Below are 18373 nucleotides of genomic sequence, written 5' to 3'. Positions count from 1 at the left end.
ACGACACACACCACTCGCCCTCCACCCAACAAGCAGACCAACCAGAGACCCTCACATCTGTCAGAGACATGAACCCACCAAGCATTAAAACCTAAGCTGGGGTCTCAGACAAGGCTTGATACTATACAACAAATACTCAACTGCATCTCATCCAGGCATCTGTTTCCAATTAGATTAATGGGTATCTAGAATGATACTATAATAGTTTTCAAAGCAACCCCCAAAATCAATACCCCAATAGTAAGCCTGGTTTTTGCATGTAGTACAAAAGGCAGTTTGGGAGAAGATGATCTAATATACCACATATTGATTAATCAATTCCAGCCAGGATACTAATGGGCTTTCTTACAACAGTTGGCACTACAAGTAAGGAGTGGGATTGCTGAATGAGAATGGGAGAAACTGGTTGTGTGATGAAGTTTCAGGGTGAGGGAAGGGCATGCAGTGGGGAAATGGGCACTTCTAGATATCGCTCTAAGTGGGCAGAGACTGGGAAGAAATGGAGGAACTGAGCAATGAATGGAGAAGGTAATAAATCAGATATATTGGCTTCAAACACAGCAGAATTGTACCTTGCAATTTACTGTGGTTGATATTAATAATACTTTCCTGTTGCTAAAGAAACCCTCACAGGAAGGTCTGCAAAAGAGCCCAGCATGGGTCTAGAGTCTATAATGAAGTAGACTGAACACTTTTTAGTCCTACCAGCCAGTGAAATAGTCTGGAGGCTTTATTAATGCCTACCTTAGTTATTTTTCCACATTAGCACTTCTGGCTAGGACAGTGTGGGGCAATTCAGATCATCTATGCACAGCTGTCAGATTGTCCTTCCTTCTACAGTCAACGGAAGAAAGCAGCCAGTGTAGCCATACATTGCTAATCATCACCACTCGCTCCCTCCTTCCTGCTCCTGTACTTGATAAAGTCCTTTACTACCATAGAAAATGGAAGTACAAAACAGCTGGACCACCCTCCAGACCCAAACCATAGCACTTTACACCCACTGTAGAAGAATGTGAAGACCTAAGCAAATCACAAAGCTGGGAAGAACAGGTCTGCAACAGATACGCAGGTCCCCTTCAGTTCCCAAAGGGCAGCTGTCACACTTTGCAAGAAAATATGATCCAGATGCTTGAAACCAGCTGAAGGGCTCTATTCCCAGCCTGTTAGCAAGGGTTAGGTGCTTGCCTCTCAAGACATGACACCTCAAAAGGGTAGGTATAAATTACAGACACCAATGAGAACATTACACTGCCTGAAAGGCAGCGGAGTCATTCAGTTGTTGCTCATTGGGTGAGGTTGACCTACTCTTTGTAAAATTGGAAATAGTAAAACTGACAAGAGGTTTTCACCTTGAGTTGCTGTGACAGTCATGGTCCTGGCTGGCAGGAGGCACAGCCAGCAAAAACCCTAGCGAGAAAATTCAGCCTGGTATATCTTCTCTACAGCCAACAGAGTCATGCCAGGTGTGAAGGAGACTCATAGGGCTTTGTAAAATTGGATTGGAGTTGCCAAAACTAGTACTGGATGTTGGTGCTAACATCCAGCTGATGCTGTTCATTGATGTAGGTTACAAGTTTGATCACGAAGGCTAGACCCAGTTGTATTGGTTTTATGTGGCAAGGTTTTGGTAGCGGGGGGGGTTACAGGGGTGGCTTCTGTAAGAAGCTGCTGGAAGCTTCCCCTGTGTTCGAGAGAGAGCGAGCCCATACCAGTCGGCTCTGAGACGGACCCGCCGCCGGCCAAGGCCGAGCCAATCAGTGATAGTGGTAACGCCTCTGTGATAACATTTTTAAGAAGGAAAAAAGTTGGGAGAGTGAGAAACAGCCGCGGGAGAGAGGAGTGAGAACATGTGAGAGAAACAAGCCTGCGGACACCAAGGTCAGTGAAGAAGGAGGGGGAGGAGATGCTCCAGGTGCCGGAGCGGAGATTCCCCTGCAGCCCGTGGTGAAGACCCTGGTGAGGCAGGCTGTCCCCCTGCAGTCCAGGGAGGTCCACGGTGGAGCAGATCTCCACCTGCAGCCCGTGGAGGACCCCACGCCGGAGCAGGTGGGTTCCCGAAGGAGGCTGTGACCCCGTGGGAACCCCACGCTGGAGCAGGTTCCTGGCAGGACCTGCGGATCTGCGGAGAGAGGAGCCCGTGGAGCAGGTTTTCTGGCAGGACTTGTGACCCCGTGGGGGACCCGCGCTGGAGCAGTGTGCTCCTGAAGGACTGCACACCGTGGAAAGGACCCATGCTGGAGCAGTTCGTGAAGAACTGCAGCCCGTGGGAATGGCCCACGTTGGAGAAGTTCGTGGAGGACTGACCCCGTGGGTGGGACCCCACGCTGGAGCGGGGGAAGAGTGTGATCAGCCCTCACCCTGAGGAGGTGAAGCGGCAGAAAATAACGTGTGATGACCGTAAACCCCATCCCTGTCCCCCTTGTGCCGCTGGGGGGGTTTGGTGGAGAAATCCGGGAGTGAAGTTGTGCCCGGGAAGAAGGGAGGGGTGGTGGGAAGGTGTTCTGAGATTTCGTTTTATTTCTCATTACCTTACTCTGGCTGATTTGTAATAAATTGAGTTAATTTTCCCTAAGCTGAGTCTGTTTTGCCCGTGACGGTAATTAGTGAATGATCTCTCCTGTCCTTATCTCGACCCGCAAGTTTTTGTTATATTTTTCTCTCCCCTGTCCAGCTGAGGATGGGGGAGTGATAGAACGGCTCTGGTGGGCACCTGGCGTTCAGCCAGAGTCAACCCATCTCAGTCTTTTTGGTGGAGAATGCGGGCAGTGTGAGGAATTTGAGATAAGGATAGTAACTGAGAGAGGTAACGGGCAAAACATGGACTGAATGCAGCTAGAGAGTTAAGAGCTGCTTGATAAGTGGGGAATTTTTATTGTTGTAATTGTGGTGAAGGGACGAGGGGTGGATTGTGTGTAAATTGTCCACTTTTTGTTGGTTTTGTGATGATATTATTTTGATTTTGGTGTGGGGAATTCTTTTTGTTGATGTGAGTGAAGATTTTGTGTGATGAATGTAGATTTTAATGATAATTCTTGAAAATGTGATACACAGAGGCGAGGGGTGGAATGTATTGGTTTTATGTGGCAAGGTTTTGGTAGCGGGGGGGGTTACAGGGGTGGCTTCTGTAAGAAGCTGCTGGAAGCTTCCCCTGTGTTCGAGAGAGAGCGAGCCCATACCAGTCGGCTCTGAGACGGACCCACCGCCGGCCAAGGCCGAGCCAATCAGTGATAGTGGTAACGCCTCTGTGATAACATTTTTAAGAAGGAAAAAAGTTGGGAGAGTGAGAAACAGCCGCGGGAGAGAGGAGTGAGAACATGTGAGAGAAACAAGCCTGCGGACACCAAGGTCAGTGAAGAAGGAGGGGGAGGAGATGCTCCAGGTGCCGGAGCGGAGATTCCCCTGCAGCCCGTGGTGAAGACCCTGGTGAGGCAGGCTGTCCCCCTGCAGTCCAGGGAGGTCCACGGTGGAGCAGATCTCCACCTGCAGCCCGTGGAGGACCCCACGCCGGAGCAGGTGGGTTCCCGAAGGAGGCTGTGACCCCGTGGGAACCCCACGCTGGAGCAGGTTCCTGGCAGGACCTGCGGATCTGCGGAGAGAGGAGCCCGTGGAGCAGGTTTTCTGGCAGGACTTGTGACCCCGTGGGGGACCCGCGCTGGAGCAGTGTGCTCCTGAAGGACTGCACACCGTGGAAAGGACCCATGCTGGAGCAGTTCGTGAAGAACTGCAGCCCGTGGGAATGGCCCACGTTGGAGAAGTTCGTGGAGGACTGACCCCGTGGGTGGGACCCCACGCTGGAGCGGGGGAAGAGTGTGATCAGCCCTCACCCTGAGGAGGTGAAGCGGCAGAAAATAACGTGTGATGACCGTAAACCCCATCCCTGTCCCCCTTGTGCCGCTGGGGGGGTTTGGTGGAGAAATCCGGGAGTGAAGTTGTGCCCGGGAAGAAGGGAGGGGTGGTGGGAAGGTGTTCTGAGATTTCGTTTTATTTCTCATTACCTTACTCTGGCTGATTTGTAATAAATTGAGTTAATTTTCCCTAAGCTGAGTCTGTTTTGCCCGTGACGGTAATTAGTGAATGATCTCTCCTGTCCTTATCTCGACCCGCAAGTTTTTGTTATATTTTTCTCTCCCCTGTCCAGCTGAGGATGGGGGAGTGATAGAACGGCTCTGGTGGGCACCTGGCGTTCAGCCAGAGTCAACCCATCTCACCAGTCAAGAGAAGAAACCCCTAGGTACAAAATATTAATGAGTCACTGGTTTTGCCACCCTATATTGTGCAATTTGGTAGCTGATTTTCTATGGGATGACGTGAGAACATGCTCCTACTCACCCCCACCCATCCTACAACAGAGCACAGTGGCATCTTGGAGCAATACACACCAATTCTTACACATGGCTACACCACACTGACACAAGACAGCATGTTGCAGGTAAGAAATTCTGTAGCCTCAAATGACCACAGGCCATGATAGTGGTTCAAATGCTCTTACAGGATCAGCAGAACAACCCTCGAGAAAATAGGAATAATCCTCCTAAAAAACAGGTTGGGGTGCTAATCAATAGGGGGGAAAAATGCACAAACTAAATTACTTTTTTTCCAGAACAACCTTTTCCAAACTAACACAATGCATAACAGCACCCCAGGAGTCCTACAGCCCTATCAGTGGACTCACATTGTAGAGGATGTCGGTCCATCCCTCCATGGTGATGCACTGGAAGACGGTGAGCACAGCAAAGAGGATATTGTCAAAGTTGGTGATGCCGTAGTTGGGCCCTTGCCAGTACTCCCTGCAGGTGGTCCCACTCTCACACTGCCTGGCAGGAGGCTCCTCTCCACAAGGAAAATCTCCCACCTCTTCACCTGCAGAGAAGAAGAGTGAGGAGAAAAGTTACCGACTGAAGCCAGTCAAGCAGTTGGTGCTGCTGCATCCTCTTTTCACCACTGTATGAATATAATTTACATTTCAGGCTTCCTTGTGCCACTGTGGGCATGTAAAAGACGTTATGCCTATGTAATCATTTATATACTGCTATGTTATAAGAGATGGTTTAGTTGCAGGGTGGAGCAAAGCCATCCCTGAAGTCCTCATAATTTATACTTTGCCCCAGCATTCAGCCATCTCATATATGAGAAACACCACAAAAAAAAAACCCCAGTGCGGTAAAAGCAAGGGCTTGGTAATGGTGTATACTTCAAACACTGTGAGCCAACAATACACCCTCATAGAGCATAGCTAAGCGCTAAATATTGGCACTATAACATTAAAGCAAAAGGGCATGTTCTTCACCAGTGACTTAAGAAAGAGCTGCTCATGGATAGCCCCAAAATTGTCCAGATACAGATGCTAAACCACAGCTGCATGAGGAGCCCCGGTTTCATCACAGGGCAGTACCACCACACCAGCCTGAGAGGTGGACTAACAGCTCCAGCCCCTCCATAAGCTTCATATTCCTGCCCTAAAGGGCAAAGCCATGGAGCGTAGGCACACATGGCAGGGAAGGCATCTAGCTGTCAGCTTGTCTGCAGCAGGGATGGAGTTTCTCTGCTGAGTTTCTCTTTGGACCCAGAGAAGGCAGAGGATGAGTCTGTCATAGTTAAGGACCACAAGAGATGGCCAGAAGAGTGGCCAGCATCTTCCAGGGTCAGCTGTGAAGTCTGAAGTGTTGCAGCCCTCCAGAGACGTTGCAAGCACCACCACAGAGCAGTTTGGAAAACTAAAGCGCTCAGTTTTCAAAGTAAATAAGTATACTAGGTAATACTCCTATTTACACAGAGACACAATTCAGGAAATATTAAAGGGTTTTAAAAGTGACACATTATGGTAATGGAGCAGCAAACTGCACAAAATCAAATTCACCAGGGGGAAAACAAGATCAGCACTAATAATTAGGAATAATCATTCCATAGAGCAGAGCCTGCAGGAGGAAAACAAGATTGTCACTGTGGGTCCGGAGCGGGGGGGGGGGGCTAATGAGGAGGTGGGGGTGGGTGTGACGCATTTTCCTGTTGACTCAACACCTTAATGCAGGGCATCTCTCTCCAGTTCCCATATGGGTCACCACAGGCTTTCACAAGGGAAAAAAGACAAGTCCGCAAAAAGAAAATACCAAATCTGGCTCTTGCAGACCATTTGTGAGCGTGCTTTAAAAGAGAATCCCTTTTTATCTCTGTTTGGCCTTTTGCTGCAGGGTAATGCTCTGAAAATGCAATGCACATCTACTACAAAATGTCCTGGTTTCAGTTGGGATAGAGTTAATTGTCTTCCTAGTAGCTGGTATGGTGCTATGTTTTGAGTTCAGTATGCAAAGAATGTTGATAACACTGATGTTTTCAGTTGTTGCTAAGTAGTGTTTAGTCTGAAGTCAAGGATTTTTCAGCTTCTCAAGCCCAGCTTTACATAGTGTATAAACTGAGGGGAGTGGGGGTGGGGGATCACCACTTGGGGACCAGCTGGGTGTCGATCGGTGGGTGGTGAGCAATTGCACTACGCATCATTTGTACATTCCAATCCTTTTATTATTACTGTTGTCATTTTATTAGTGTTATCATTACCATTATTAGTTTCTTCTTTTCTGTTCTATTAAACCATTCTTATCTCAACCCAAGAGTCTTACTTCTACCAGTTTTCTCCCCCATCCCACTGGGTGGGGGGGCAGTGAGTGAGCGGCTGCGTGGTGCTTAGTTGCTGGCTGGGGTTAAACCACAACAAAAGGGTTGGGTTTTTTTCCTTTTTAAAAAAGGGACTAGAACTGGTCCCTACTCCCATGGCTGGGGAAGACACAGAAAAGTGGAGTCTCAAGGAAAAATGGGAAACAAATGTGATGCCCTCCTCTGCTGGAGCAGCTTCAGGGCACTTGGGCTGGGTCAGCTGTGGAAGGTGGCTGCTTAAAATAATCCTGTGTCAGCAGAACAGGAGAGCATGGAGGATGCAGGGAGGGGAAAACAAGTCAGACATCCACTGGAACATGTGCTGCCATTAATTTTTACCCATTTTTCATTAAAATAGAGAAGTGTTTCCACTAGCTCAGAACAGTCAGTCAGGCTGAGTGGCAAAGGCCTTGAATAACCCTTTTGCCATATTTTGGGCCCCAGCAACCCTCTGTTGCAGTTTATTACTGACCTACCCAGGGCTACTGGATTAGCAGGGCTACAGCAACATTTGCTGTTGACATCTCTACTCGGTTCCCTCCACAATGTGCTGAAGTAACAGCTGGTACCTCTCACGTGGCTCCTGATTCCAGGAAAAATCCCAGGAGTTTGCTCACTTTGGGAATTTGGAACAGAAACAATCATGAGCAACTCCTCCTCCTCCAATCTGCTACCCTCTGACAGAGACATCTCTTTAATGAGGTTCACACTTCCACGCTCAAGCCAGCTTTTGGAGCCCGTGGTATCAGGCCTGGGTTTGTTAATGCACCTCTTTGGAGATGATGAGCACTTAGGTTTTAAAAGGCTCAGCTGATGGCTTTGCGGGATGCTCTGCTGCTCCGCTCACAGGGGACCGCAGCGCCAGGAAACCTCACCATGCTCTGCCTTTCCAGAAACACCATCGTGCCATTTCCCGCCGAGAAAGTGGAATCGATCCCCGTAATTCATCCGACAACCAGCTCGTTAGCCCTTGACAAAAGCAGGGGTCGGTGCCTGTAAACACAGGCGCCTTCCCACACCGCCCAGCCAGTGGATTCAGGGGGAGGTGAGCCCAGCCACGCCACGTCCTCCCACTGAGATGCCAGGTGCTGCAATGCAGAGATATGCAACACATACAACAGTTTTTCGGCTGCACTCCCAATTCCTAGCTGGGAGCCACCCAGCAAGCAAGAGTCACTTACACACAACATTACACGTGACAAAAATCTGTTCTTGGTCCCCAAGTCTGGCACAGAGATCTCTCAGTCATCACTGATGTCAGAGAGTTTTCTCAAGAGAACACAATGAGCTTTGGGGTTTATTTTTCCCTTTTACGTTAACTAATTTCTGGGGAAAAAAACCAGAACAAAACAAAACAAAACACTCTTCTCTTTAGCCCACCGGCCAAAGTCAGCCCATTAGGAAGACAGCCTCAGAGCTCAGCCTGCAGCTGCTACCTGCAAACAAAGGATGCAAACATCACCCACCTTGTTTGCAACTTAACAGTCCTGAAAATGCTCCTAGAAAATGCAAACCTGCTCATAACTGCTTTCTCCCTGCCATCTCACCAAGAATGCTTCTGCTTCCTACACACCTATATTGTCACCATTGTTATTATTCCTCTGTAATTGCTGCAATAGCCCCAGAGACCTTGCAGTGGGCTGAGACCTGTTTTACTTGGCATGAACACACACACCCCGCAAAAAGATTTTCCTCTCCAACAAATCCAGTCCAGAAAATAATTTCTTCCAGGAATCCTCATGCTTCGCTCACAGGTCACAACACCTGACTGTCCTTTGCAAGTTGTGTTATGTTTTTCTAACATTTCATAGGAACATAAGCAAGAAAACAATTTTACCCTGCTTTTGCAAAGCTCTGTATAAACTGAATATATTAAACTATTTCCATGTTGTTGTTAGAAAGCACTGTGAAGGATGCCCAGAGATTTGGCAAGGATGTTGTTTTATTACCATTTGAATGCATATAAATAAATCAATATTAAGACCTATTAGTGATAATCACTAAAAATACAAGACTCTGTTCTAAAGATAGTCAATTGTACCTTAAATTGCAATTTTTTGGAGACAAGAACAATATTTTCATCTGTGGATAGCCCAGATAACCAACACATTAGCACTACTATAAAGGAATATTAAAAAATTACATGGAAAAAATTGGCTTTTTTTTTTTTTTTTTTAAATGGGAATGAGTTCTGAGCCATGGACAAGCAGCTGGCTCTGACATGGGACCTTTGCCAGTCCCAGCCAAACGTCTCTGGGCATTACTCCCTTCCACCTCCATCTTCCAGAGTTTATCACTCATTCACATGCAGACACATCATTTACTCTGCAGTACCCAACTTCCCTTGCCCTTCTCTGTTTGAAGGATATTTTTATCCTTTCTCCATCAAAGGGCTCCTTGCCTTCCGTCTATTGTCCTTTTTTATTTTTTTGGTTGTTCCCAGTCTTTCCAATCTTACTATTTCATACTGAAGTTTTCTCATACCCATGCAACTTCTCCCAGAAACCTTGCAAGGATATTCAATGTTCAGCAGCTGTTCATAGCGCTAAACCCAATGAAAATGTAAACAGAGACCAACAAATAATAAAAAAAAAACAACCCACCCTTCAACAAGCTGGAGCAACAGGAATTCGGTTCTGTATTTCTACTATGAAAAAATTCTCCCATAAGAGGAGGCCCTAAGCACCTTTGTCTCCCTCTTGTGTAAACTGAAAGCAAACCGCTAGCATCAGGGGTGCCACAGTGGTGTAACAGAGAGAGGGGAATCTGTCCCAGTGCATGTAGGGTGAGCACAAAAGTCTATTAACTCTTAGAGTAGGTGGGTAAAGAGGGAGAGAATGCAGTGAATGTGGAAGAGGAGAAAGGAAAAGCAACATAAGAGCAAGATAGAAAGCATCCTGATGAGATGAAGGGGACTAGAAGCATCGTGACAATATGCTGGGAGGGGAGCGAAGCTCAAAGCTCACCCGTCTCGTTAGAGAAGCAGGTTTTATGAAACTTCCCCATGTAAAACTCCAGCCCGATGATGGCAAACATCACAATGGCGAAGAAAAGGAGCAGCCCGATCTGAAGCAAGGGCACCATCGCCTTCATGATGGACTTGAGGACAACCTGCAAGCCTGTGGGGACAAGGAAAAACACATAATCAGTGAGGGAAGGAAAACAAGGGCTTGGGGGTGGGGGCAAGGTAGGACAGAGGGGTTGTCTAAGGGATAGCTTAGGACTGACAATATCAAGCAATGCTGCTTTTCCCAGGATGCTATGAAAACGATGCTATAGCCATAATGCACCCAAGATGTGAGAGAGACAATCAGGAGAGTTATCTTTTTCTGACCCCTTTTCTTCAGATTACAAATTCAAAGGTTTCTTAAGCTTCAGAGACACAAAAAGGACTTTTCCTGAAGCCAGTGGAGTCCCAAGACTCAGCTTGGAGCTGAAGCAGGTCCTTAAGGCAGATCCTGCAGCAGTGTGGATGCAGCAGCAGAGCTGGGCACGGCTGTGGTACCCCCTGTCCCAGGGAGGGCAGGGAGTGCTGGGCTGTAGAGAGGCTGCCTCTCCCTTTGTGACACACAGAATAGCTGCAATGTTGCTGTGCCTATCACACCCTGCTTCTGGAGAAATAAATCCCTGTCTCCAGGGTTATCCATTCATAGCTTTTTCGCTGGCACCAAGACTCATTTTCAATTAAAACCAGCGGAGATAAGGCAAGAGAGGTTGGAGAGATGGAGGTGTCAGATAACGTCATACAGACGCACATAATAAAAAAACTTCAGCGATAAGCAGCAGCTGAAAGCCACCTTGGTGTCCTGTCCTAAGGTACGGAGCATGAAGGATCATCATGGTCTTGCCACCTCGTACAGCACTAATGAGGTCAATACGGGTGCATGCAGAAAAAAAAGCATGAAGATCTGTTGGATGGGAAAAATACTGAGAGTGTAGAAGAAAAGCATATACCATCCTTCTGTATGAATGCACCTCAAGATTGTAAGTACGTTTAATACAGGGAAAAAAAATCCACAGCACACAGCTTTCATAGCAACGCTAAAAACAGGGGAGCACATAATGTTCTGTTGGAAAATACTGTGCTGGTCCAGGACATATCACTGGGCAGGAGAGCACATCCTCCTGGAGGGAACATGCAACACCAGGACAGGGATAGCCCTGAGGGGCCACCTTACTTCTCAGACATCCTTAGATTGTCACTACCACAACACCATATTGCCTTGCACAGGCAAGAAGTCCATGAAAAAACAGCCAGCATCATCTCCATATCAGAGATCCTGTTAATATATGACACCTTTCCCAAGCCTAGCCAAGGACCTCTCTTTCATGGGAATTCAGATTCAAGCCCTGCCCATGAAAGGATGCTGATTTCAGGAAATTTTGGTGCTGTTATTGCAAAGCATAACCCCTTGCTGGATTTCTACAGCACCAACATTTCAGTCCTGAAGCAGCCAGGGAGGTGGCAGAGCTGATGCCCCAACCTGCCGCCCAGGAGGAGAGGGGGCTGCCTGCCTCCCAAGGGGTTAATGCAGAGAAGAGCAGAGTATCCCACAGAGCAGTGGTTCCCTTTCACTCGCTCTGGCTAGAGGGAAAAATCTCTCTGTTCCACATTCAGAAATGAAATCCACTCCTGAAAGTGATCCCCCGCTAGCGGGCAGAGCAGCTAGTGAACAGCAACAAATAAAAAGGCAGTAAGCAACGGTGTGGGGACTTTGATGGTTTCAGGGCATCAGCAAGGCATGATGCAGCTCCTCACTGGAGCATTCAGACCCTTTACGTTAGCATGTAAGATATATCAAGTTGCCCAATGAGTAAACAAGACCAAGTCTTATCTGCTCTTTCCCTTTGTTTTTTTCCCCTTATTAAAGGGGTAAAATCCCCAGTGCAAGATGCTCAGCTGGTAAAAACTGTCAGAAGATCCAAGTTCAGGGCTGGGGGCCTGAAAGCTGCAAAATTTGGGTCTCAGGTCTTCACACCCCAGGGAGTTAATTCAAACCCAAAGGCAAAGGAGCCCTAGGACAAATCCCTGCTGCTCACCTGCAAATTTGGGAGCGCAGTGCTGAAATCGGCTGGCTGTACACAAAACGGGATGACAGAAAATCAGAACCTAGCAAGGGCAGGAGCCACAGACCGTGGAGAAGCAGGGGAAGAAAATATTGCTCAGAAAAGCATGTAACACCCCAAAAGCTATAGAGCACCTTTGACTGTGAAGACAACATTATCATGACACTCACTTGGGATTCCTGACACAAGCTTCAGGGGTCGTAACACTCGGACAGCCCGCAGGGTCCGCAGGTCAAAATCAGTCCCGGCAGTTGCTAGAATCCTAATTGTAAAAGGGGAGAGAGGGGAAAAATTGAGATTAAATGCAAATTCCTCTTCCTAAAGCATGGATAAATGTTGTGTAAAACCAGCAAATAATCAAGCTGCTCTAAACTTTATACCTGTGATCCCACTGCAAATTGTGTCCACTGAAAACCATCAATTCACACACTCCTCCAGAGCTGCTGAGCCTTGCTCAGACTATAAGAAAATCTGTAATATCTGCCTGTTTATGAGGCCGTTTACAGATAGTGAGCAGGTGTGGCTCTGGCCCTTAAAGAGCAGCACCCTGTGCTTATAGGAAAGCATACACCATTTTTCAGAAGGAGACAGTGAGGGGAAAATAAATCCCTCAGTTATGCTAGAAATTACCAGCCAGAGCTTTTACCTATAATAAATCCAGAATTCCCTCAAGTACTGATGTCTGCTATTTCCTAATATCTAAAGCAGTTTCTAGTTATACATTTTACTCTGTGCGTGCAAAATTAATTTTTGTTCAGAGCATCTTATTTGAGGAGAATATCCAGAGAGCACAGTGCAAGTATTTCTTCTGATATGCTGCAGTAACTCTGGTAAGAAATACAGCCCTCAAACCAGAATGATTCTTAAAAATTTAAGTGCTCTGCACAGAAAATGAAATGGCTTCACTGGTTTAGGGCACAGCAAAGGAATAAGTATTGTCACAGTGTCCACAAGCCACAATGATGCAAACTCCTTAAGCAAAGACCCTGCAAGGCACACTACCCCACAGAGAGTATGGCAAAACTGTGTTCATTAATTACTGCAGCACTTCCTATGACGACTCAACAAAAACATTCTTGATTTGAGACAGGGTTCCCCTAATACAAGCCAACACACAGTTAGTTCAGAGCAAAAACCCTCACCCCAGCTCCCCATTGACTGCACCATTTAAAGTGGTTATAAGCAACTGCCATTAGCTTTTGCTAGTTTCTCCTCAGCCTGTTCTACCAAGGCGGAAGTGGGTAAGCAACCAGCCCACCAGCGGGGTCTGCAAGCCCCTAACCACCTGGTACCAAATGTACGACATGCCACCACTTTGTTAACCACAACTGCTGAAAGTGCTGCCCATGGGGACCCAATCTTGCCCATAACCTGACACTTTGCCCATGATCTGACACTTTGCCAATCCTTCCTCAAGAGCTACAGCAGCAAGAGGGACTTGCAAACCTGGCTGAAAAGTGGGATTCCAGAGCTGCCATAAGCCACAGGCAGAGCTGGAAGGAGGCTGCCAGACTTGGGCAGTGAATCCCAGGCAGTCCCCTGGGGATTAAGCACCCAGGCACAGCAAGTATCCCATGCTGGAGCATCGAGATGCTCTGAGAGGTGCAGAGCACCCACGGTGTGTACCCGCGATTTATCTGCACCTGCCCAGGAGCCTTTTTCCTTGGTTCCTGATAATAGGCTGCTGAGCATTCAGCAAAGTGGCCAGCTACCATAAAAAAAACCGTAAGAAAAAGTGGAGTTTTTCAAAACAAGACATAGTTTTACTATGTAATATGTATTATGCAGGATGTCTGGCAAACTCAGCAGTGGAGGATGTAGCTTTGTAGGGAGCACTCAAAGCACAACTACACTTAGATAAAAACCCTGTCCTCGACTTACTGACTGACTTAGCACTGCTGCCAAGCATGGGCCAGGGAAGAGCAGGATCAGCATTGCTGTGCGGAAAGGGCCAGACTCCATCAGCAGGAGGTGCTGGAGTTCAGGAAAAAAGCATGCTGAGACGTTGGATGGCAAGAGAGGCAGCAGCAAGCCAGGACCTGAGGAGCAGAGTATCTATTCTATAGGACACCTGTTCCTACATTTTCTTCACCAGAAAATTCACATTACATCAGCTCTATCGATGCAGTTTGAGCATAAGCAACAGGAGACAATTTAAACTAAGAACCATCACATGCAGAGACTTCTAATTTAATCTTCTGCACCCATGCCAATGATTTAATTCCTTTTCTCCCTTCCCTCCATCCTCACAACTTAATTGCTCGCTTATAAACCTCTGCAGTCTGGGAATAGCACACACTTCAAGTCAAAAGATAATCTTTAACATCCACCTTGGATGTTGCTACTAACAGCACAATTAGTCTCCAGTGAGCCAAGATGGATTTGTGCTGTCATCAGGCACAGCCCTGGTTCCTGGTAAAAGCTGAGAGAAGGGGTGCTTGATATGCTCATCATTTTGTTTCTAAATTCAAAGAGGAAACTGGAGTGAATGGGGGACACCACCAATTAGTCCTATGGTGCCAGTAAATGTTCCAGTGGCTGGAAGTCTTCATTCCAGTCTTGTCTTCCTAATAGGCTTGATGCTAAAAACAGCCTGCTCAAACTATGCCAACACCCTCCCCCCACCACCCCCAGCCACAACCCCTAATCATTCACTAATTTGCACATCATTAGCACTGTGATCCCCTAGCTAACCTACACAGTGAACCCAACAGCCCACCATTTCCCATGGCTGGAGAGTTGGTCCATGGATCATATCAAACCACAATTGAATCGTGCAAACTATCCATGCTTGTAGAGCTGAGCTCTCACTGCTACATCTGCCCATGAATGAGCCACTCTTGAAAAGCAAACCCTGGCCAGATTTTGCCTAGAGAGAAAAAAAAAAATACATCTGCATCCTAAACAAAGCCACTTTTGGTGGAAGAAACAGAAGAGCGAGAGGATGAGGCCATAGCTCTAGGTCTAAAAAATCCACATTTGTGCCCTGCAGGTAAATGAGGCAGGTGGTAAGAAAACCCAGGTGGTCATCCAACATGTTTCCTGCGCTAGTCAAAGGGGGGAAGGCTGGATGCTGCACCCTCCTCACACCGTGTGCTCACAGCCATGGCTCGGCAGCCCCAGGCAGGCTGTCCAAAGACTGGAACCGGGGCAAAGAGGGCCCTGGGCCTTTCAGAAGGGTTATGCGCTCAGGGTCCATCCCAGGAGCCCTGGCACATGGGGTCTGCCCTGGTTTCAGCCCAGCTGGTAACAAAGCACCAGGCTGCCGCTCGCTCACTTCCCCCCTCCCGGCCCTGATGGGATGAGGAGAAAATATAAAGAAATGCTCCTGGGTCGAGACAGGGACAGGGAGGGATCACTCCCCACTTATGGTCACGGGCGAAAGACAGGCTCAACTTGGGGAAGAAACAAAATCAATTTAATTTACTACAAATCAAAGCAAGGCTAATGGGAAGTAAACCCAGCCTTAGAACACCTTCCCCCCAGCCCTCCCCTCCTTCCTGCCCCAGCCCCACTCCCGGTTCTCTCTCCCTGGGGAACAGGGGACAGGGGCTGGGGTCGGTTCCTCACCCCTTGTCTCTGCCGCTCCTTCCTCCTCGGGGGGAGGAGGACTCCGCACTCGGCCCCTGCTCCGCTCCGGTGTGGGCTCCTCAATCCCCGGGCTGCAGGTGGGCGTCTGCTCCCCCGCTCCCCCCGAGGGCTGGGGGGGGACAGCCTGCCGCCTCACCGCGGGCCTCCGGCACTCCTCCTCCCCTCCTCCCTCACTGACCTCCGTATCCGCAGAGGGGTTCCTCTCACATCCCAATCCCCCTACTCACTGCAGGTTCCCCTCCTTAGGTCTGTTCTCCCGGAGGCGCTACCGCCGTCGCTGAGGGGCTCGGCCTGGGCCAGAGGCGGGTCCGGCTTGGAGCCGGTGGAGCTTCTAGCAGCTTCTCTCACAGGAGCCACCCCTGTGGCCCCCTCCCCCGCTACCAAAAAAACCCGCCACACAAACCCGTAACAGGGTCTTACCGCTCCGAAGGACCCACTGGCAGAAACCTGGTGCCCAGTAATTGCGGGGAAGAGCTGAGCAGCAGCTTTCAGCAGCTGGAGCCCAGCAAAGCAGCTCGGCAAGGGGACATTGTGCCAGGGTGGAGATGGTGCCTTTTCTCCCTGCAAAACCAAAGCTAATTTACAGCTGCTCAGCAGTCCGTTCCCCTGAACTGTTCACAGACATGCGTGGAAAAATGCCCCAGTGAGGCAAAGGCCTTCATTAACTTTGTGGCATTTGCCTAAGTGCCATGTTTCTGGTTTACTTTTTCCCCCACTCCAGTTGAAAGCTCACAGAAGCCACTGTGACTTAGGCCAGAACAAGTTGGAAATTATCATTAAAAATAAGAGAAACTGAGAGATCAAAGATGCCGGCTGACAAGCGCGTCCTGACAATTCTGCCAAAGCCTCCCTGGCTGCACAGCGAACAGCTGAGAACAAAGCAGAGGTGACGGGCAAGCCAGTGCCGCAAGAGAAAATCAGCTGTGAAAGGTAAAAAAAATATAGTAAAAGAGAAGATTTTAGGAGATACCTCACAAAGAAGAATAAATTACTTGCTCTGCAGCCCTTTTTGTATCTTAACAGGTTGTACAGATACACCGAGATTTGATAGGCTTAGGATATTGCCTCTGATAGCACTTCAGGTGCTTAAGTGCAACAAAATCTCATTAAATAAGTTCCTCTGTGTAATTTGCCTTTTTTACAAGCAGGATGGCCGACCATCAAACCTTTCTTGCTCATATGCTGCTGTGGCAGATCTGGGCACACGTCCTGCCAGCCCAGCAGTGCGCAGGAGCACTGCGCTCGCTCCTCACTTTCATGATAACTTGTTTAAATGCTGCTTTCTGTATCACCACCTCCACTAATGAGCTTTGACTGACATCTGTTCCCAGAGACAGAGGCCAAATTTGTGATAAATACTTGATAACTTTTGTTCTAGCAAAGCCTGGAATAAATTATAAAAGCAGCTTATTCCTTTGGGCATAAAAGAAAGCAAAGAATGAAGGGAAAGTTCCTTTCCTGAACATTATGCTAACATAAATAATTGGCAATCCATTTCTTAAAGTACCTCAGAGCTCAGGATTTCTGCGTACTGGTTCAGCAAGACACACACTTGTCGTATAATACTGCACTTTTCAGAGCTACCCAATAATAAATCTCCTTACTGAAACCCTGACTAAAGAAAATGCCTTGAAACTCCTTCAAGCTTAGCCCCAGATCTCTACATCCGGAGGAACGAAGTGGCAAAAAGCTAACCCTGCTCCTCAAGATCATGCCTACCTTGTCCTCCTCCTGCCTTAATGGCCTTTTAGTGGATTTATTTCAGTTTTTCCAGGTGATCTCTGGGGGAGCAGGTGACAGAGGTGCTTTGCCTCTCCCACAAGGCAGGAAAAGGAGGAAGAACAGAAACACAGGAGATGTCCCGAGTGAGAGGCAAGAATAGATGGTCAAAAATACAAGGTTTTCAATACATGTTTCTGCTTATAGGAGCTACAACACCTTGGGTCCAGCCTCAGCAAAAAGCAGCCAGTGAGGCCATGCTCAACACACACATATCTGCAGGTGACGGAGTGTGTTTTCTGCCCGGTCTCCTAGCATCACTCTCTATAAATCACAAGGGAGGCTGCATGAGAGAACAGGAGATACTGGAACTGGCTGCAAGTCCAGCAGCTTCAGCGTGTCTGCTTGTGAGCAGATAACATACAGCTACAGCAAAAAGCAGCAAGATTAATAACTGAGAATGATTAACGCTTCCAAGAGGATCTCACCACTGGACAACACTGATGCCAGGGCAGGTTCTGCTAGAGGAGCAATTGCTGGCATAAGCTGTAGGCATTTTTAATGTAACCTTGCTATTTATTATAAACTCTCGTCCTAGAAAGTAAGTGCAAACAGCATTTTTTTCAGAGACGTTATCCCAAGCACCTGTTCCTAAGAACCAAATCAATCTCTTCAGTGGGATTAGAAGAAAGACTAAATACCAACCAGACAGCTTCCCTCAAAAAAAGATAAAACTAGCCAGCAGTACAGCAGCTGTCTTATGAAAAGAAATAGCAACCATCACTTCTTACGCACAGATTCAACCCCATCTAACGCAGACACCTTGGCACCATCAACTCCAAAATCTCTGACAGAGCAGGAGCACAGAAAACTCCAGCAAATCACCCCCATCCCCAGAGCCTGACACAGGCTGCTGACATTTAACAAGCCCCAGTGACCCCCAGGAAATGGAAACCAATGGGAAAAATAAATAAATATCTTCATAAATACTGGCTAACTAGTTTAAAGATGTTTCCTCCATCTGTGGGCGGTCTGTGGGCTGACCGTCCCCACTATCTCTGCTACCTGCTAGCTGTGACCCTCACCCACTCGCTCCTTCCCGATTCCTCCTCTGCTGCCCGGGGGGTGGAGAAGGTCCCCAATCCCATGGGAGTTGTCACCACCGCCAGGATCATTGTCGCCGTGTTCATGGTAGCTAGTGACCCACAGGGAGAACCTGCAAGGTCTTTCTGGACCAATGCCATTGTGGGAACACTTAGGAATTTTACAGTAAAAATCAAGTGAAAAGAAGTAATGCTTTTGAAATGACAGATTCTCTGGAAAGGATTCATTTCCCTCAAAAAAG

At 47.9% G+C, this 18373-nt stretch overlaps 1 protein-coding gene across 1 annotated transcript in view; it reads right to left on the bottom strand.

The window, feature by feature from the left end:
* Nucleotides 1-18373, bottom strand: part of CACNA1B (calcium voltage-gated channel subunit alpha1 B) — a 310121-nt gene that overhangs the window by 190065 nt on the left and 101683 nt on the right. The window contains 4 exon segments of the mRNA XM_075054744.1: nucleotides 4676-4855; nucleotides 5497-5507; nucleotides 9618-9770; nucleotides 11889-11980. Coding sequence (XP_074910845.1) covers nucleotides 4676-4855; nucleotides 5497-5507; nucleotides 9618-9770; nucleotides 11889-11980 — 436 coding nt within the window.

The sequence above is a fragment of the Buteo buteo genome, chromosome 23 (genome assembly GCF_964188355.1).
Source record: "Buteo buteo chromosome 23, bButBut1.hap1.1, whole genome shotgun sequence".
Taxonomy (NCBI): domain Eukaryota; kingdom Metazoa; phylum Chordata; class Aves; order Accipitriformes; family Accipitridae; genus Buteo; species Buteo buteo.
The sequence above is the reverse complement of the archived record's forward strand: the minus strand, read 5'-3'. Positions and strand labels throughout refer to the sequence as shown.